Genomic DNA, 20804 nt, shown 5'->3' on the forward strand with positions numbered 1-20804 from the left:
TATATATACAGGGCCGGTCCTGCCTTGCATGCGATGCATGCAAAAAAATGCGGGCGCAAGCCTTTTTCGAAAATTAAATTTATAATATAATATTTATATTTTTTTATATAAAATCTAGAATTATTTATTAAAATCTGGAATACTTAATAAATTATAATAAATAATTTAACTTAACTAGGGATACGGAGACACAAAAAGCATATTTATTTTGCAATGTGATATCAGTAGAAACAATTAAACCGATTAATAATTCTGCAAATTAATAAATAACAGCTCTGTTTATTGCTTAATCTACTTATTCAATTTTTCAATTTTTTCTTTGTTTGAAGTTACCGTGAAACCGTAAAAGAAATTATATAGTGTTCAATCCCATAAGCGCAAACCTGCGAAAGATTAAATTAATTGTTGGGCATTATTGACGAGAAATTGCGAGCTGATTTAGTTGAATCGGAACTTGTTAAAAATATAAACAAATTATAAAAATGGGGAGTCAGTGCTTAGAAAATGACTTGTTTATTCCGAGAAATTGAATTGTAACTTTTGCTTTTGTTGCAAATGTTTCGCATCTGTTAAACTTTGAATGTTGAAGACATGCGTGGAACAAATATGAAAAATGGAAGCAAAATTTACTTTGGAACGAAAATCTTAAGGCTTGTTTTATGCCTAGTGGTGTTCACACTCTAAATTTAATAATTATTGACTATACAGAAATAATACATATTAAATATAATAAGTTTTTTTTCCTATTGATATTGTTTAAGAAATGTGTAATTTCTTTACATTTTTTACTGATTTTTGAACAATACTTCTAAAATACGTTAAAAATTTAACTTTAAAATAACAAGCTGATTCTCTGGATATAACGGCTCTTACGATATCAATAATGAGAAGTTTACGACGCAATTTTGGATATTGTAAATGATGAAAAATTAAATTAAATTAAAATTTAAAAAAATCCAACATGAAATACGAGTGTTATGTTTGTAAATTAAATGCTAGTTTTTTAAATATTAATATTGCACATACGTTAAAAATAATGAAAAATTCAAAATACTTGATTAAAATCAACCCTCGAATCACCTCGATTTTCTAAAAAAATAATTAAAATCAATATATTTTATATGATTTTAGATTATATCTAATTTTTTGTGCACTAAATCCAGAACAATTAAAAATTAATTTATTTATTTCACTTAATATTTTTGTTAAATTAAAGTTATAGAATTTAAGAAATGCATTTCAGAAACAGCATTTATTATTTTGATATCAAGATCTTTATATCAAAATATTAAATACTATTTCTGAAATGCATTTCTTAAATTCTAAAACTTCAATCTAACAAAAATATTAATTCTTTTGCTATGGTAGTCGAACACACATCCTTAACCAATTTACTATATATTGAATATTATTATAATGTAAAATTATGACAGGGATTGTTTTAATTATTGATATCGATAATAAATTTAAAATCAATATATTTTATACCCTTCTAGATTATATCTACTTTTTTGTGTACTAAATCCAGAATAATTAAAAATTAATTTTTAAAATTATGTAAATATTTATATAATTTTAATGATAAACTGTTAAAATGGTGAAAATTAATAGAGGGGGGGGGGCTCTAGAAAGAAAGTTGCATGCGGGCGCTAAGGACCCCAGGACCGGCCCTGTATATATATATATATATATATGTAAAATTTAAAATAATTTTCATAATACCTTTCAAGTTACGTATGTTCACTCATAAATAAATTAATCAATATATATATTTAATCCACATATACATAAATGAATCTATTCGATATAATATTCCACTATGCCTACGTTTATTATAAATATTCAACTATTTGTAAAACCTACAACCAACAATTTGAAACAGCACGATATTGAACTTACAAAAATATTTAAACCGCAAAAAGCCTTATGTACATTTTTTTTATTAGAGTCAAAAAAGAGTATGCGAGCAATGATGACTACTCTATTTTAATAAGTTTAAAAATACTCTATTTCGAATACTATCAGGAGGCGAAGTAATTAATAATTGAAATAATATTGATGATTTTTTCAATTGAAAATGAATGGTAGAGAATTGGTAAAAAATTTTGTGAAGATTAAATGTAGCAAGAGTCATTCGACAATGTATAACTCCTATACCTCTCTTTATGACTTTAAAATTAGTATCAATTTTCAGTTAGAGGCGTTGAATTTATAACAAAGAAACATCATTTATCATTCAAAATAAATGTTTGATTGACAAACCTATGAAGATATTTCCAAAAATTTGTCATGGCAGCAAAATAAGTTTTACAATGTCCCAAATTACAACCACAAATGTGAAGAAAAAATATTTTTTTAAATAAAAACCGTTCCACAAATACTGAACCAATTTTTTGTAAAAGAGAGTTGACTATATATTTATTAGACGGTTTATTAAACGGTTAGTAATTTTATATTTATATAGTAGTTTATTATGAATTAATTAAATAAGTTTTTGAAGTAGATCCTCTTTAAACACGTCCAAGACGCATTTCTACAATATGAAGTTGGTTACAGCTGACTTCCGTGAGTTCTGATTGGTCATAGGCCGATGACGTTATTTGAATAGAGTTAACGCGATTGGTCGTTTAATGTTTCAAAAGGAAAAACTCGATATTTTTGATTTAATTGATGATGATGAATATAAATTAATGAAGGATAGATAATTGTCAACCAAACAGCCAAATGTGGTTGAATTTAAAAAAAAATATTAATAATGTATACAAATGTCTACAGAAATTAATTATCAAAATATTATTTATTAATAAAAGATATGTAAATACTGCATTTACAATTCTGATTGGTCATTAGCCGATGACGTTATTTGAATCCAGTTGACGCGATTGGTCGTTTAATGGTCAAAACGGTAAAATCGATATTTTTGAATTAAATGAAAAACTTGACAGTGAACAAAAATTAAATATTAAAGTATTTATCATTTGTAATAAAAATAATGTAAAGAATATATTTTTATATTGTCTTATATTTTTAGCCACAACTAGAAAGTATTTCGTGAATTCTGATTGGTCATTGGCTGATGTTCAATGTTTCAAAACGAAAAAATCGATATTTTCGAATCAAATGAAAAAAATAGACTGTCAACAAAAATTAATTATTTATCATTTATTATTAAAAATAATGTAAAAAATATATTTTTTGTCTATTTATTAATTTAACTGCAAGTCGAATTAAATCTTACATTCAACCATAAACACAATGAATTTTTGAACAAATATTTGTAAAATACTTTAATATTTTAAACTGTTTATATATGTAATTTATAAATTTAAACTTCAACAACAATCGTGAATGCAATTGACAACAGTACAACATATTCTGTTTTTAAACCTCGAATAATTTTGAGGTTATTTTGTAAAATTAAATTTCTGTTGAATAATCTTTGAATGAAAAGACAAATCTAAACTTTGAATGAAAGTTTAGGGAGGTAGACATGTAAACAACAAATGGACTACAAACGAATCAGATAATTTGTCAATTATTATATCGTCGTTTATTTACACATATTGCAAAGTTTTTGCAAGATAAAATATGTCTTGCAACTGATTTTTAAGTTAATTAAAAAAGTTCTACTTCAATCACCTATGACTATTTTATATTGTAAAGAGAAGCATGGGTGCATTTAAATACTGATAAAATAAATAAGAATACCTGCAGATTTGGAAAATTCGTAATAATATATTTCACCAAAACCAAATCAAAGCTTTTAGAGACCTAAGTACCTGCTTATCGTCAATAATGTGTCACATAATATATTAATTTCTCTATTGACTTACACATATAATATATAATTACCTAATAATTACGCATTATAAAAATGCTATCATAATTTATAACATCTTTGCAAGGATAATGAATAATTCTATGATTATGAAACAAACTAAAATAGAAATCATATCAGTACAAAAATAAATTAAATAAATCGACAAACCAATGATGCGTCCATGGAGAGAGTCTTTTTGATAACATTGCTCATTTAAAATTATATCGTACAAGCACATGTAACTTTGTCTATTATAGCACTATTGTTCGAAGTAAATGATGTGTGATATTGCTTTCTGAAAAATAAATATTCAACTGATTCCATTAAATAAAAGAGTCAGTTAATTATAAGAATTTTTGGTACTAACCATTTGTTGAAGGGGCTCATCTAAATTCATAAATTTGAATACTGTTTTCGGGTACATGACTTAAGGTAAGGGACTGATACCTAAAAAATAAAACAAATGATTATACACAATTATTAATAGGATTTTCTAGTTTTACCATTCAGAACTTCGATGATAATAATATCCTTCTATAGTAGCAGCGCTTTTCTGAAAACATATATAATAAAATCCAGCAAATGATGCTCCATTTATATCTTTAATTGTATGATCAGGTACCTAAAACAATATTTAAAATTATATACTAAAAACATCAAAATTTATAATATAATTATATTTACCAAGAAGTGCTCCTTCCATCTCATAAATACGTAATCTGTATTTGCTAAAGCATCATAATCAAAACTATCAGTATTAAATGTTTTTGAGTATTTCGAGAACGATTCAAATTTACTCTGCAAAAAAAAACATCTTGTTAAACAAACTGGAAAAGTTCAGATTAGTTTATTATTATCTTTTATTATATACCCAGTGTTTTTTGTCGACATCTTCATCAGCATCCCATTTTCTCGTAAGAAAAGGATATTTTTTAGATATTATTTCCCCATCAAAAAATGTTGTCAAAGTGGGAAACTCTTCAGTAAGTCCTTTTATTTTTAGATACCCACATAAATAAGAATTCTCCTCGTCTACATGCTACATGATAAATACATTCATGGTACAAAAAATATATAGAAATATAGGTAGATATTTAGTTGTTTATATTATATGTAATTATAATAAGATATTTTGTATTGGGTTCAAACGCAGGGCAAGTTTGGACTTTGATTCATCACATTAGTGATAAACAAGTACAGAGTAAAATAATAACAAATATGCAATATATATTAAAATAATATGAACACACGTATAGACTTTGATTTATCCCGTCTCGATTTACCCATCAAGCACAGCAATTATATATTATCAAAGTGAAAGGGAGTGAAAGTTTCGACATCTTTCTAAACAAAGACTGATCTAACCTGCAAAACGACTTCGACTTCGTACGAATTCCCTTTAGACTTCTGATGGCCGTGGAATTTCGACCCATTATATAAAAGGGATTTAGTTAAGCCAGGTTGTTTAGAATTTGCTGGCGGAGGAGGAGCGATGTCCACACGCACTGGCATCTTTATTTACATTTAAAAACACTTTAAATTAAAACACTGGGCGATACAATCTGCTTTACAAATCTGACTCATTTGAGTTTGACAGATAGAGGAAAATGACAAACCAAAAGACGAAGGCGCGCAAACGCTTGAGTAAAGAGAAATAGATCCGTTGGTAATGGAACGATAAAATCCGTTAATCAGCCGTTAAAGTCTCAAACGCAAAGTAAATAATCAAATTTTTATATGTAACACATACGCAATTACGTTATTTTTGTATAATTAGAGCCATTTAATTTAATTATAATATATAAGTATGAATAATATATAAACTAGATATATACAGATCAAATTTAACGGATGATTTTAAAAACCCACCAAGAGTATTTATGCTCCAAAAATACTGTTTCTTCAATTATATCTGCTCTTTAGTCTTGAAAAAGTGAAAATCTATACTTAAAAGTAATATTTTTATTAAATTATATAAATTATAATATTTCCGTTACATCTGTGTCAAAATGTTGGCAACCGCGCCATTAACGGAAATTCGGTATTTTCAAAATGGCTCTTAACGAAGTGACAGTTTACTAAAACAAAGCAGCTAAAAAATTTAAATAAACACTGTTATTTGAGTATTTGACATAAAAGTGTATAGTTTAAAGAATTACTCATCATGCAATAGATAAATTGGTTTGTTAGCGTCAGGTTATTAAAGTGTTTTGTGGGGTTACAGCTGACTAATGTCAAATTAGTATTCAGTAAGTACAAATTATATTCATTAAGTGTTATAATAGAATAAAAGGCGTATGAGCTTCCCAATATATGTAATAATCAACTTATTCAATGAGAATTCCGATTTTGCAGTTTTTCTATAAAATTATTAACCTAATACATCACGCAATGTCCATACAATTATTATTTATATTTGAATATTGAAATTTTGAATAATTCATAATTTGAATAAAAACTTCAGTATGTTTTAGTGTTATATATGCAAACTATGTATTATTCAAAATTTCAATATCCAAATATATAAATAATACTACTTATTAAGAGTATTACTACTTATTGTTATATTTGAGAAAATATCCACGAAAAATTTGGCTCACAAATACATAGTTTTACCACTTGTGGTGCCATACAATAAGAATGACTTGAAACATTGAGAAAATATAAAAAAATATATTGGAAAGTTATTACTTGTCTGTTATTGCAAAATCGACACAAATACACATTTATGTAGTCAATTTCTAGCGCTGTTTAAATTATGAAAATTGATTTGTTAAACCTGAGTAATAACTTAAAACTTTTATAATTTATTTATATAAAATTTACTCTAGTCATTATCATGACTAAAAAATTACAGAAAGGTTTATTAAATCACAATCCATTAGATTTTTCTAAAAACTCAAATAAATATTTTATTAAAAAAATACCTACATGGTTCAAAAATGCATAAATAAATATACAATAAAATTTTACCTATAAACTTACAAACAAATGGCTTGATTTTCAAGTAAGACTAAAAAAATATAAATTTATCATATAAATTCTAATCCTTCGTATTTCAAATCAGCAAACTTTTGTTTATCCATTATCACATGTCCATCCATTCTTAAAGCTGTTACGTAAGTAGCCGTAACTCCATTGTACTCATAAGATTGTAAAGCTATTATTATATCATCTTTTGTACCGGGGAGAAATTTGAAACTGGAGAATCCTAGTGTGGGATCCTTTTTCGATTTTATCTACAAAGGATCGCATACTTATTTGTCTGTTACAGCAGTTTTGAAGTAAGTTTGTTTTACCTGTGTGACTTTAATGTTTTTAAAGTCCTCATCAGCTGTAACAATGGCATTGCATCCTTTAATTTCATCTAACGTTTCATTATATCTGTCTTCAGAGCATCTTCTCGGGAGTGCAACCCATTTTTGGTGTATTTCAGACCAAGCTAAGGCTTCATGGATAACATATCCAGGGGGTAAAGGAATGCCTAAGGCTTTTGCTATTGCATTGTATTGATTTGTCCATTGGATATGCTTCACCTAGTAAAAAATTCAATTATAATATTGCGCAAATATACAAGTAATTTTTTATTAATACCTCGCCTGTTGTGGAAATTGTTTTGACCCATTGGGGGTCTTTATGTTCGAATTCTCCTGATGGAGTGGTCCATTCTTTACCCATTGATCCCACATAGAGAGTATTGTGCTTTATTGTAGCCCATTCAGATTTAAAACCTTAAAAAAGGAAATGCATACTTATAAAAGCATTCAAATTAAACTAAAAGTTTCATGTTTCTAATTATTACCTTTAGTTTTTCTACCATCTCCATCCATAAGTAAAACCCAAGGATAAGCTTTGTCACCAATGATTTCATAAACCTACAATCAAGCCAATTTGATAAATCTGATAAATATTAATATAATATTTGTAGTTATTTGGACAAACCATTCCTGTCCGATCATCAAAACTCAAAAGCCTTCCATCGAACGTTGTGAGTTCTGAAAGTTCCATACCTCGTCCATTCAAAGCAAATCCTGAAGTTAACTCTAAAGGTGCCCCACTGTCCCAGGATATTGTAATTTCATCGCTTATACGATTATGAGATAAATATCCTATTAATAAAATATTCACATTAATATTTTAGTTATATACATAAATCATTTATCCTTTATTACCTTTTTTATAAAAGCTCTTCCAACAATTTTTTCTATCCCCACCACATTTTGAGTCTTTATCAAGGTCCGATATGACCCCAATTCTGTAAGTAATCAAATGCTCAGACGTGATGGGTTTTGTTAATGGATATGTTGAGTTATAATAGAATCCATTTGACGGTTTGTTTGTGTTACCCCATTGATGGAATTAATGCTTGTGTATGGAGTTTGATCGATTTTTGACTCTCTGTTGTAAAATAAAAGAAAATAACTAGTACACCAATGAAAACCCATACAAATCGCATCTGAAATGTAATTCTGCCTGTTCCTATTCGATATGTGGGGGGCGTCCGGAGGGCGGAACGCCAGTCCATCGAAATTTTATCTTCGATATCCTAGGGGGAAAAGGATAAATAAATAAATTAATTGATAAATGTATTTATATATAGTGAATACAAATATGTACTGGATTTCTAAAGTAATTATTAAAAGGTGTAACAGAATAATTCTAATATAATTTTTAGAACAAGTACAAAATATTTAACAAGTAAAACACTTAAACAAATGGTACATGCATGTTTTGAAATATTTATTTAGTTAGTTTTTACAGTTTGTAAACATCAATAAATGATACACAAAACTAAATACAACTAACATGATTTAAATCGAATTACTTGTTAAGTGTGTTACATACAGAAAAACTAATATAAATCAACTAATAAAAATGATGATGAAATGCACTTTCACTAAACCAAATTTGTGCAAATTTAGCTAGTGAAAGTCCATATGAACAACAAGGTTCCTCAAATCCCATGCCATGTCACCGAGGCTCTAATACACCAAAATAAGCCTCAAAACATCTAAATTACTTGCACAGAATACAAATTTCTTTAAATGTTACCAAAATTGAGCTATCTTTCGGCATCGGGACGAGATCTTCAACAGAGGTTATAAGATGAAAAGGAATCGCTTGCGCTATTTGGACATCTTGAAATATTGCAAAGAGACTTGCCTCCTAATTTTTCACGCACTGTTGGCCCATATTTGCACAATAACTGATAACATTGTCACTAGAATTATTTGACAAGGCAGAACTAATTTCGAGGCCCCCACACACACGAACGCACGTTTGACAGCTCGATGACAGCTGTCAAAGTATTGTGTGAAGTTGCACAACTCTACGCGCGAAATTTGAAAATAGAGGGTATAATAATATGAACTATAATAGTATAATGTAAACGTAATAGTATGTGTAAGAGGCATTTTGCCATGTGTAAATTATTGACTTGATCAATACATTACTTTATGAGTGATTTATAAGTTGCTGATGGCCTTAGATTGCTATCAGGTGTTTTTTAGATTTTGAGAAATTTGTATTGAATAATGAAATTTTATATTTTAATACTTTATTTAAACATTTTTACTATTACAACAATATGTAAATAAATTAAAACAATTCTTTCGCTATCCATACAGTTAGAAATATCACATTTATCAAACCACAAAACAACAAACATAAATAAAATTAACCTCACATAATTAACATATCTCATTTTGGTGTTTAAAAATTGTGCTACCTATAAATATTGTCTTTTAAAAATAATGTCTAAAAAGTCCGACAACCAATTTCACCCATCTAGGAATAAACCTCTCTTCCAACTTTGCTTCGGCTCTTGAGCCTCTTGAAAACAGTTGTCTGCATTCATTCTCAAGCCTTTGTTGCAAATCTTTACTTAATGTAACAATACACATTTGGGCTTCAAGATCTCTATTTACAGATCTTTCACCAAAGTTTGAAGATCCCACAATGGTCAAAACTGGAAGATCTGTTTCGGGAAGATAATACCTGGATAGAAAAATCACATTGTTAGTAATGGAATAAAGAATTTATTTGTGATTTTTTGTACCAAAGTCCTTTAGCATGGTAGCTCCAACCAGGTTTTTGGTATTCCAATACATCTACACGTTCTTGTTGTTCAGCTTCTTTAACTTGTGTACAAAATTTGTTTGCGAGCAGAGAATATGCTGCAGGTATACCTCCAGCTGGTCCTTTGGCACCTTGGAAACCGTTTGCCTGAAAAAATTATAGTTAATAATTTTACAAATACAATTTTTATATATCAACTTACATTTGGATGAGCCATCAACAGGGAACAATGTGCTCTACAATTATTAACAATTGTGTGTGCGTAGTCCTTTGTGAGATTAAAATAACCTGTAGCAAATTTTAATTTTGAATTCTGAGGGGCCTCTGATAACAATTTATGTGTAACAACACTATCGTGATGAATGTCCAATTGACCCATTTCTGTTAAAGGAAATACCCAAGTATCTGCATCTGAAACCAAAAGATTTTTGGTGATATGTTAATAATATATTTAAAAACTATGTTTTTACCTTCTTCGGTGTTATATTTATACATAGATTGTTCAAAATGTTCTAAAACTTTCAATCTAGCCGTGTTTACAAAATTTGATCTATCTCCTTTATAAGGATAATACTTCCAATCTTTGTGCAGCCCTATTGTATCATCAGCATTGACTTGTAAACTAAACTGTTGCACTCGTGATATGAACTCATCATAAAAATCAGCTAAAGCTTCATCTTGTATCATAATGTATCTGTCTTGTCGATTGGTAAAATAGTTTTTGGATAAATTGGCTCCACTCATTATTACTGTGTCATCTATGAGGTAGACTTTCATATGTTGTAGTCCCATTAGTTCGTTCCATCTTGGAGGTATTAGTTTCCTTGTCAAACCTCTGAGTAAAGGTGTATGGTACAAAGATAAATTAACCGATGTTCTATGTTTTTGAAGAAGAGGTAGTAATACAGATTTACTATCCTTGGCACCTCTAGTGCCTCGTGTAAAATCCAAAAGGATATTGATCTTTAAACGTCCTTGAGAGCTATTGAGGTTATTCTGTATCGCTTGAACTAATTCTGTTTCAGGTTCTTCTGTGCCAATGTACAAGCTTGCTAAAGTGATCCTACGTTTAGCTTCTTGACATTTACTTAGCAAACAATTATAAAAATCCGATGGTTCGTTCAATATACGAATACAACTAGCTTTTACAGGAAAGCAAGGTGCATAAGCATGTAACCAATTCAGAGATTCCAAATCTTTAGAAGCAAATACTGTGTTTACTACATATTTAGAATTTGGTATCAGATCTGGATTTGCTATAGGTATACCTGGGTGTTCGAGAAATGTATTGAAGAATCTTTTTATCATCGTTGCGAAATATGCATCTGGAGGTTAGGCTTTGTTATGTCACTTGTAGTTTAATGATTTAGCTTGAATTTGAAAATTTGTAGTTTATCACGACATATTTTGAATGAAACGATAGTTTTTTGGGGGTTTTGGTAATGATAAATCTAAAAGAAAACGTTTTTTTTTATAAATGTCTGAACTTGTTTTGACAGTTCGAATATTTGACGTTTAGTTCGACGTGAAGTTGGGAAAGGAATTATTGACGAAGAATTGGTCTGTTCTGACATATTATCTTAACACGTGGTTTGTTCCAAATTGATTATTTTTTCTAATAAGTTTCAAATGATGTTTTTGCCAGAAAATATAACTTGCTTTATTTTCTCAATGTTTAAAGTCATTCTGAATAGTTATACATAAAAAAATTCAATAACAGATGAAATGGTTAGGCATAGTTACATATATCGGAAGTTCTGGCAACTTGCCTGAAGGTAAACCCGGTATATATCAACTTCCCTTAGAGTAAGTTACAGTAATAGGCCGAAAATCGAAAATGAAATTTTTTGTATATCTCACGTTTCAGAGGTTTCTGAACATTTTGGTATACGTCAGAAAAAATGATTGTATGTGTCTGTATGTATGTGTAGATACTATTTTTCGTCCACGTTTTCGGGTGCACGGATCAACCGATTTTAATAATTCAAAAAACTTGCGATTCTTATTGATAGGGAGATGTGCTGATTAGTTTTTGGCAAAGGCAGGTCCAGCCGTTACGGAGATGCAGAGCAAATAGTGCAGAAAATAGAAATCGAAATTAATATTATTATAAAATATATAAGGTTTTGTTTTCATATTTATGTTTATGAAGTTTATGTTTTTGCCAGAAAATCAAATTTGCTGTTTTCTCAATGTCTAAAGTCATTCTGAATCGTTCGACATCATAAAAATTAATAACAGTTGAAATATTTATATAGTTGCAATTTCATATTTACATATATTTGGTATTCTGGGAACTGGCCTTAAGCCTTGAGGCAAAATGCTCATTATATATTTTGTATAATAGTTATGATCTATACACATGAATAAACTTGAACATTTCTATTACTAACAAAAAATTAAAACAAATTTATCAATCGTATAATTTTATTCGTGCTCTATTACTATTACAACTATTTATTAAATCAATGGCACATTATATATTAATCAGACTATTAGCACAACGTCTACTTATTACTTACAAAAAATCATCTACTTAACATAAAATCTAAAAACTATTTATTAATAAGTAAAAAAAAATCATCTACTTAAACTTATTAATTTTTTCCTAATTCGAGGTCTTTCATAACTTTTGTATATAGTAATTTATCGCAATCATTCGCCCACAAAAAGTCCATGTGTGAAAAATCACGATCCTGTACTCTGTACATTCCTTGTAAATTCTTAATCTTACTGGCAGTTTGATGGACATCCTAAAAATAATACCATTTTATCCAAAACTTATTATATATATTATTTAAAATATATTATATTTTACCTTTGGAGTTATCAAATAATCGTTGTCTCCATAATATATGAATATTTTAGCTGTGATGTTTCTGAAATCATATTCAGGGGCTTCAGGGGTTTTGTAGATTTGCAGATTTTTTTGGGGACCGTAATTGAATTTACTAAATCGTCCTAGGAAAAAATAATCATTATCGTGCAAGACATTGTTAAAAACAACTGTGTAAAAATATTTAGAACAATATTGTATCTACCAGATTGTTTGTTAGTTTTATCAAAACTTTTCATTAACTTCCCGTAGGGTAGTAATGGGTGTGTGTGTATGTATGTATGGATACAATTTTTCGTCCACGTTTTCGAGCGCACGGATCAATCGATTTGAATGGTTTAAAAAACATTCGATTCCTATCGATTGGGAGATGTGCCGATTAGTTTTTGGCAAAGGTAGGTCCAGTCGTTACGGAGATACTGAGCAAAGAGTGCAGAAAATACAAATCGAGTTTTTGAGAGAACGGAGTATCGGATTTGAATGATCTAAAAAACATTCAATTTATAATGATTGGGAGAAGAGGTGATTAGTTTTTGGCAAAGACAGGTCCCGCCATTTCGAAGATACAGAACTAAATGTGCCAAAAATGGCAGTTTTGAATGATCTAAAAAAACTTTCTGCTTGTATTGACAATTGCTTTTGAGAATAAAAAATTATTACATCATACATTTTTATTTTCCATAAAATATTTTTGTAATTTTGGATTAAAAATTCAAAAAATGACCCAGGCTAAGCACAGTCTAAGCGCCACTCTGGTACAAATGTTTACCCAAGTGCGTTTAGACTGTTTATGTAAGGAGCACTTTTGAATTTTGTGAAAACTATTGAAAAATGTGAAAATGCCGCCAAGCTAAGCACAGTATAAGTGAAAATGTCGCACAGAATTATTTGCAAATGCTGTTTAGACTGTGACTATACGGGAGCACTTTTTCAATTTTGTGCAAAATTAGGGAACTATATTTTTGAAATAGATTTCGAAATGAAATGAATATTGTTAATGTTCTGGAGATAAATTGATTTATAATTTACATTTGATTTGCTCACAATCAGATATAACAAGATAGCAAAAATCATGAAAGTAAGTAATTCTAATAATATATTTGAAAACGTTTAAAATTTCTCGAATATTTCATTACGATACGGGAAGTTCCAGCAATTTATATTAAGGCACGATGCCATACACCAGTAGTTGTTTTACCAATTTGTTTCAATTATCTTCTTACTTACTTGATGATACTAATTGTATAAAATGATCAAACTGCTTGGCCGAAGAGCCTCCTGGAAAACTTTTTTGAATCACCCTGATGTACTCCTGGACAAACAAAACTAATAAATATCAAGCACAAATATTAAATTTTTGTGATAAACTTACAAAATTAAATTGTTTTGCATTGGCACCTCCCAGAAGGTAAATAACTCTGGTACAGAACATCCTGTACAAAGGCTGATTGATATTTTGGCAAGAACGTTTCCACAAGGACGAAATTCTTGCACCACCTGGATAAAATTCCTGGACACCAACTTCTACAGCATTTCGCTAAAAAAACATTTATATCACAAACCTAGATTTTTATTTATCATTATTTCCTGGTACCTGTAAAGGTGTATTAAATATCTCCAATGTCCTGATCAAAGGACTTCGTACGTTCCAGACGTATGCAGCTGGTGCCATCAAATGGGCTGTGATGATTTTTTTGTTGTATTCTGGTTTTTCGGCCAACAAAACGAAAAAGACAGTCGTGCCCTGGGAATGGCCAATGAAACGTAACGAAACGTTTTCGGTGGCATTTAGGACGTAGTCGATGGATGCTGGGAGGTCTAGGATTCCTATTTCGTGCCAACTAGGAAAAAAATTATAAAATATTATTGTGATGTTTTTTACCAACTTTGTACCAATTTTTAATAGAAACTAAAGAGGAGTGCAGCAAGGATGCTGCATTAAAAATCATAAGGTAGATTGGATTTGGAAATTCAGATTGCAATTATAAAGTGTTTTTGATTTCGAAAAACATTTTTTTTTATAGTGTTTTCTTTGTTTTTAGAAAATGGAGGACAAGGATAATTTATTGTACAGTAGAAATAAGAAGGGAGTGTCTAAAGGATTCTATTGCGATTTCTACTTGGAAATTAGAATTGTAATTTATTATTGTGATGTTTTTCACCAACTTTGTACCAATTTTTGTCAAAAACTGAAGAGGAGTGCGGCAAGGATGCTGCATTTTAATAATAAAATGTAGTGTAAAAATCAGAAGAATCACTAAGGATTTCATTCTGTTTTTTCGAAAATCAAGACTGAAATTTATTCTTTAATTTATTTTTTTAAGGAGGCGAAATAAGTAAAGATTTTAGAGAGGATTGCGGCAAGGATGTCTTGTTGTTTATTAAGGATTCTATTCTGTTTTTTCAGAAATCAAGATTAAAATTTATTATTCTGGTGTTTTTCACTAACTTTGTACCAATTTTTGTCAAAAACTAAAGAGGAGTGCGGCAAGGATGCTGCCTTTTTTTTTAACAAAACGTAGTGTGGAAATCAGATAAGGAGTGCATTAAAGATTTTATTTTGTCTATTTGGAAACCAAGATTGATTTTTATTATTTTGACGTTTTTCACCAAATTTGTATCAATTTTTCCATAAAGTGAAGAGGAGACGGCGAGGATGCAGCATTTTATTATTAATATCTAGTGTGAAAATTAAAATAAGAATGCATCAAGGATTTTATTCTATTTATTGAAAATCGAGATTGAAATTTATTATTATCGTATTTTTCACCAACTTTGTACCAATTTTTACCAAAAACTGAAGTGGAGTTTGGCAAGGATGCTGCATTTTATTAATATATTGTAGTGCAGGAATAAGAAGAAGCATCGAGTATTCTATTCTGTTTTTTTTTCAAAAATCAAGACTGAAATTTATGATTGTGATTTTTTTTACCAATTTTTTACCAAAAACTGAGGCGAAATAATGATGTATTTTAGGGAGGAGTTCTGCAAGGATGTCCTGATGTCCATTGAGAATTCTATTCTGTTTTTTTGGAAATTGCAATTTATTATTGTGATGTTTTTGATTATTCCTTTTACCATTTTTTTACCAAAAATTGAGGCGAAATGAGGAAGGATTTAAGGGAGGAGTGCGGCAAGGATGTCCTGATGTCCATTGAGTATTCTAATTTGTTTTTTCAGAAATCAAGATTTTAATTTATTATTGTGATGTTTTTGATTATTATTTACCATTTTTTTTACCAAAAACTGAGGCGAAATAATTAAGGATTTTAAGTATTTAGCCATTTAACCAACATTTAAGTTCAACAGGTTTTTATTACTAATTACAAATTTAAAATTTATATTGTGATGTTTTTAACAATAATTTTAAACTAAAAAAATGTTTGTTTTAGTCAGCATATTTTATTTATGTTTTTTTGACGTTTAGAGTCATTCTGAATCGTTTGATACCAAAATTGAAATAAGATTTTAACATGTGATTTCAAGTCATCATCAGTTTTTATAAACAAAGCACTAAAAATATATTGATAATATATTACAATGTGATTAAACTTAAAAGTATTAATAGCCTAAAATATTATAGGCCTAGGGACGATAGTTCAAATATAAAATTTTGCAAAGGTTGTATTAATGGGTTAAGTCAAAATTTCAAAATTCAATCGTGACAAATTGAAAAGTTGTTGAATTTAAATTCTCATTGACTATGTCGATTATTTGAAATCACTTACAATTCACAATAACTGATATTTTTAGTGTTATTTATGCTTGTTTTTCCAAAGACATGAAATCATATATCGAAACGTATGGAAAAATAATGATGCTCTAAAAATTTGTATTTTTTTATTTGATGTTATCTAATATGTCTTCTTTATAAACAAGGAATTACAACAAATTATCATTTATCCCCGAGGCGATGATTTTGGCTTTCAATGTCGATAACCAGTTTGATTTTAATTTATTCCACGTATGATTATCATTCAAAATGCATTCGGAATAAATCACAGACGTTCAGAATTGTGCAATTCCTTCTGATTTTGTTCAAAATCGGTTTAAACAATAATTATAGATAAATAAATAAATAATTTATACGTCTACTAATATATGATTTTCCGTTCCGTTGACCCAATAAGACAAGGCGGAAACCTTGAAATTTATCTCGCAGGTTGATGAGTTGTTGTTAATGAACTAAATTTATAAATGAGATGTACGTAATAGATATTAATAGTAATAAATTAATAGTAACTCATTTCTGTACCTGAAGTTCCAAAATTTAGGATTTCTGTCAGGATCTAATTTTTGGTGAGCTCTGGATAAGGTGGTTCCTCTTGCATTTGGCATCCATACATCATATCCATCGTTGTATAACATAAAACCTGTAAAAAATAAAAAATATACTAAAAATAATTGAAAATTAGATTTTAGATATGGAGATTATTAGAAGGATCTTGAAATTTTTTTCTGGATTTTTTGACCAATTTTTTTGTTCGTTGGTCGAATGATTTTTATTTTGTGCAGTTTGCTTTATATTTTTTTGCCCAATGTTGTGTTTGATGGTTACTTATTTGTTTTTGTTTTTTGTCGGTTAATTGATATATTTATTCATCGAATATATATTTTTTGAGAACTATTTTCTTGTTAGTTCAATAAGTTTATCTTTCTTCGATACATTCTTTTCTGGATTTTTTAAGACTAATATTTATTTAAGTGTTTTGTTTTGAGTATAGGATAGCATTTTTTCATTTATTATCGTCCACAAATCGAAAATGACAATTTTTATATATCTTTACGTTTCAGAAGTTTCTGAACATTTTGGCATACCTTATAAAAAATGGATGTAAGTGTATGTGTACGGATACAAATTTTTGTCGACGATTTTGGGAACACGAATTAATCGATTTGAATAATTCAAAAAACATTCGATTCGTATTGATAAGGATACGTGTTGATAAGTTTTTGGTAAAGGCACGTCTAGCTATTTCTGAGTCATTTATTCTCTAAAACAGCCACGATTATTTTGAAAAGTTCAAAATTTTCAGAAAAATTCAATGTATAAAAAAATTTCGAAATATATAAAAAAAGTTCTCATTTTTCAAAATAGTCCAAAAAATCTTTTTATTTCAAAGTTTTCAATGAACTTTGAAGGTTTTTCAAAAAAAAAAATTTTTGGTACGGTAAGTTCCAGCAATTTGCCCTGAGACACGATGACATGCCCCACTGGTTACATTTTCGATTTTTTAATTGTTTTCTCGATTTTCAGGAGATTTTCTCGATTTTTTCCAAAATTATAATATGTACTTACGTCAAAATGATGTATGGCAGAAATATTTGTAATAAAATTTATTTCATTGATTACGTAACTGTTTTCATTTTATCAAATTTTTTATAAGTTGCTTAGCATTTTTTTTAAAGATTTGGTTATATAATAATATTTGAATATTGTTGGTTATAAGCTTTTTGCTTATTCTTTGTTTTTGTATTGATTAAATAATGATTATTTTAAAACTATTGTTAGTTACATACCTCATAATTTTTTGTCTAAGTTCCTAAATATTTGGTTTAGATTTTGCTAGATATTGTAAATTACATTTTATTAGCTATTTATTTTTCTAAAATTTTGAGTATCTAATAATAATTGCTTTTGGTTAGTCTAATAATTTTTGTTGGCCAATAATATTTTTTCTAGTAACTATTTTTATTTTGGTTACCTAATAATTATTCTTGTTTTCTTTTGCCATCCCAATATTTTTAATGCCTATTTGGCTTGCCCAAATTTTTTATTTGATTTTTGCTGGTTACCTACAAATTTTTCATGTCCATTTTGTTTATTAATCACTTAATTTAGTTTGTTTTTCAGTTAAACAATTTTTGCTTTTTGTTAGTTTAATATTTTTTCTTAATTGACATTTTTTATGTATTTTAAGTATTTTTTTTAGTTTTGTCTTTGTCCATTTTTTACCGTTTAAAGTGTTTTTTGTTTAAATGTTTTGTCGGTTGCCTTCTAAGATTTCAATTACCAATTTTCTTGTTAACTATCAATTTTCCTTACCCAAAGATTTTTTCGGGCCAATTGTAACAAATGCAGCAGAAGTTGCCAAAAGTCCATGCATTAAAACAATTGGCTTTTTTCCTGGATTTGGTATCCTGTGCATTGATAAGATGTATCCATCATCAGTGACAACATTATGTAATTCTGCAGGATAACCAGCGGATGTAATCAAATCCGTCTAAAATAATAAAAATTATATCTTACTATACAATTACAACAACAATGTTGCTAAAAAAATTATATTCGGAGTCCTTATAAGTACTTAAATAATAATAATAAAAGGATTCTGCTAGATATAAAATTAATATTGCTTGTAAACGCTAGGCCAAAATTGCGCTCGTGCGCTTAACCCGGAACAAGCGGTCGTTCCTGGTTGCGCGCAAAATGAAGGAAAATCCTGGGAAAACATGATTTGTTGAAAATACCAGATTAGGGTTTTTATCATATTATATATATATATATATATATATATATATAGATATATTTATATATATATATAATATATATACATATATTTAAATCTATTTACGAATACAAATGGTCGATTAAAATTCAACTTTCCATTTCAATGTCAAATTATGTTAAATAATTTGATACCAGAATGTTGTTAGAGGAATCTATTAAATCTAAATTTGTTTTTAATTCCGTCCTTGACAATTACATAATAAAAAAATAATTCTGCCGCCAAAAACTTACCACGGAATCAGATTTATCAATTTTTTGCGCATAAACAGCAACGCCCAGGAAAAAAAATATCGGCACAAATTGCATTTTGGTAATAAATTATATAATATTTTTTGGTTTGTAGTAAATTTTTATATGAGAGAACAATCAGCTTCCATTATACACAACAAATTTATGAAAATTTGTAATATTTTTTAAAAATTTGATACCCCAATCAAGTTTTTGTACTCTATTATCATTGATTAATTTTTATTATTTTCTAAAAAATAAATAGGAGGTTTTGCTGAAAAAAATTACAAATATTTTTAATAAAATCAATTTTATATTAAATACATTATTTTTGCTATCTATTTTATAATAATATTAATTATCTTAAAAATCGCACACTATTTTTTTAATTTAAATATTACACTTAAATAGTTTTTAATAAAATAGTGTTAATCATGTTAAAAATTTATTCATAACAACTTTTTTTTTATTTTTATCAGAAGATTAAAATTTACATAAAATTCGTATTTTTAATATAATTTCAAAATATAAACAAAAAGTTTAGTATTTTTAATATAATTTCAAATTGTAATTAGTATTTTTAACATAATTTTAAAATATGAACAAAAAGTAAAATTTGCACATTTATTTTGAATTTACTTGTTTTGTTGTTTTTTTATTATTTTTAAAAAATTGATGGTAAATTATTAATCTGTTTAATTAGTTATTTAAATCTAGTGAAAGTTAACTAAAAAATTAACTAATATTAATATTGAATTAAATATTTATAATATTAAGCTGAATTTTTAAATAATATTTTTATATTAATTATAATTATTTTAAATAACTGCCACTTTTAACAATTTAAGTTTACTATTTTTAAAAATAATATTTTTGAATATAAATTATATTCTTATGTAATACATTATTTTAGAATTTTTTAATATAAAAAATAATTATTGATAAAAAATACTTTTCTATCCTTATAATTTTTTTTAAATTTATTAATAATAATTAGCTGCTTTAAGCTAATATTTTATAATGTTTTTAATATATTTTAAGACCAAAATCTAGAGTCAATATTTAAATAATATTTTTAATATATTTTCAATATCTGAATTTTATCTAAAATAATTAATTATATATTTTAGTAAAAACAATTACATACATAAAAGTTAAAGTTTTTATATTTTCAAATACTAAAATTCTTATTTTTATTACAATTAATTGAAGAAATTATATATTTTTTAAAACACCTGACACTATAATTTTTGAAAGAATATATTTCAAAACTGAAATTCTGTATTTTATTATTAACAATATCTTGTATAGTAAAAAAACTCAAAAAAAAA

General features: G+C 27.7%; 4 protein-coding genes across 4 annotated transcripts; all 4 read right to left on the reverse strand.

Annotated features, from left to right (window-relative positions):
• Nucleotides 1–3791: 3791 nt before the first annotated feature.
• On the reverse strand, nucleotides 3792–5418 carry LOC113372969 (glucose-induced degradation protein 4 homolog). The gene is made up of 6 exons (XM_026613299.1): nucleotides 5186–5418; nucleotides 4692–4859; nucleotides 4505–4618; nucleotides 4324–4442; nucleotides 4188–4267; nucleotides 3792–4115 (listed from the first exon to the last, which is right to left on the reverse strand). Exons 1-5 carry the CDS (start codon nucleotides 5330–5332, stop codon nucleotides 4204–4206), a joined length of 612 nt encoding a protein of 203 aa, XP_026469084.1. The 5' UTR covers nucleotides 5333–5418; the 3' UTR covers nucleotides 3792–4115; nucleotides 4188–4203.
• A 1388-nt stretch (nucleotides 5419–6806) lies between these two features.
• LOC113372271 (soluble calcium-activated nucleotidase 1) lies at nucleotides 6807–9070 on the reverse strand. The gene is made up of 7 exons (XM_026612599.1): nucleotides 8873–9070; nucleotides 7993–8366; nucleotides 7763–7929; nucleotides 7623–7695; nucleotides 7415–7551; nucleotides 7120–7356; nucleotides 6807–7059 (listed from the first exon to the last, which is right to left on the reverse strand). The coding sequence occupies exons 3-7, from the start codon at nucleotides 7826–7828 to the stop codon at nucleotides 6853–6855; spliced, it is 720 nt and encodes a 239-aa protein (XP_026468384.1). The 5' UTR covers nucleotides 7829–7929; nucleotides 7993–8366; nucleotides 8873–9070; the 3' UTR covers nucleotides 6807–6852.
• A 365-nt stretch (nucleotides 9071–9435) lies between these two features.
• LOC113372270 (CDP-diacylglycerol--glycerol-3-phosphate 3-phosphatidyltransferase, mitochondrial) lies at nucleotides 9436–11420 on the reverse strand. Its single transcript, XM_026612598.1, has 4 exons — nucleotides 10369–11420; nucleotides 10101–10309; nucleotides 9879–10045; nucleotides 9436–9817 (listed from the first exon to the last, which is right to left on the reverse strand). Exons 1-4 carry the CDS (start codon nucleotides 11204–11206, stop codon nucleotides 9565–9567), a joined length of 1467 nt encoding a protein of 488 aa, XP_026468383.1. The 5' UTR covers nucleotides 11207–11420; the 3' UTR covers nucleotides 9436–9564.
• Nucleotides 11421–12495: 1075 nt separating this feature from the next.
• Nucleotides 12496–19551, reverse strand: LOC113372763 (lipase 1-like). The gene is made up of 8 exons (XM_026613106.1): nucleotides 19477–19551; nucleotides 18781–18958; nucleotides 16990–17107; nucleotides 14329–14575; nucleotides 14107–14271; nucleotides 13962–14046; nucleotides 12717–12859; nucleotides 12496–12651 (listed from the first exon to the last, which is right to left on the reverse strand). The coding sequence occupies exons 1-8, from the start codon at nucleotides 19549–19551 to the stop codon at nucleotides 12496–12498; spliced, it is 1167 nt and encodes a 388-aa protein (XP_026468891.1).
• Nucleotides 19552–20804: the final 1253 nt, after the last annotated feature.

The sequence above is a fragment of the Ctenocephalides felis genome, unplaced genomic scaffold (assembly GCF_003426905.1).
Source record: "Ctenocephalides felis isolate EL2017-DRISC unplaced genomic scaffold, ASM342690v1 CF-g0.4_SCAFFOLD_01604, whole genome shotgun sequence".
NCBI lineage: Eukaryota > Metazoa > Arthropoda > Insecta > Siphonaptera > Pulicidae > Ctenocephalides > Ctenocephalides felis.

Coding starts and splice junctions, on each gene's coding strand:
- LOC113372270 (XM_026612598.1), bottom strand. CDS start 11,206: ATGATAAAAAGATTCTTCAATACATTTCTCGAACACCCAGGTATACCT. Junction 10,046..10,100: donor TGTTGATGGCTCATCCAAAT/GTAAGTTGATAT, acceptor TAATTTTTTCAG/GCAAACGGTTTCCAAGGTGC. Junction 9,818..9,878: donor TACCATGCTAAAGGACTTTG/GTACAAAAAATC, acceptor TTTTCTATCCAG/GTATTATCTTCCCGAAACAG.
- LOC113372969 (XM_026613299.1), bottom strand. CDS start 5,332: ATGCCAGTGCGTGTGGACATCGCTCCTCCTCCGCCAGCAAATTCTAAA. Junction 4,619..4,691: donor ATGTCGACAAAAAACACTGG/GTATATAATAAA, acceptor TTTTTTTTGCAG/AGTAAATTTGAATCGTTCTC. Junction 4,443..4,504: donor GATGGAAGGAGCACTTCTTG/GTAAATATAATT, acceptor ATATTGTTTTAG/GTACCTGATCATACAATTAA.
- LOC113372271 (XM_026612599.1), bottom strand. CDS start 7,828: ATGGAACTTTCAGAACTCACAACGTTCGATGGAAGGCTTTTGAGTTTT. Junction 7,552..7,622: donor AGATGGTAGAAAAACTAAAG/GTAATAATTAGA, acceptor TCCTTTTTTAAG/GTTTTAAATCTGAATGGGCT. Junction 7,060..7,119: donor AAAACATTAAAGTCACACAG/GTAAAACAAACT, acceptor GATCCTTTGTAG/ATAAAATCGAAAAAGGATCC.
- LOC113372763 (XM_026613106.1), bottom strand. CDS start 19,551: ATGCAATTTGTGCCGATATTTTTTTTCCTGGGCGTTGCTGTTTATGCG. Junction 17,108..18,780: donor TGGCCCGAAAAAATCTTTGG/GTAAGGAAAATT, acceptor TATTTTTTACAG/GTTTTATGTTATACAACGAT. Junction 14,272..14,328: donor TATTTAATACACCTTTACAG/GTACCAGGAAAT, acceptor ATGTTTTTTTAG/CGAAATGCTGTAGAAGTTGG.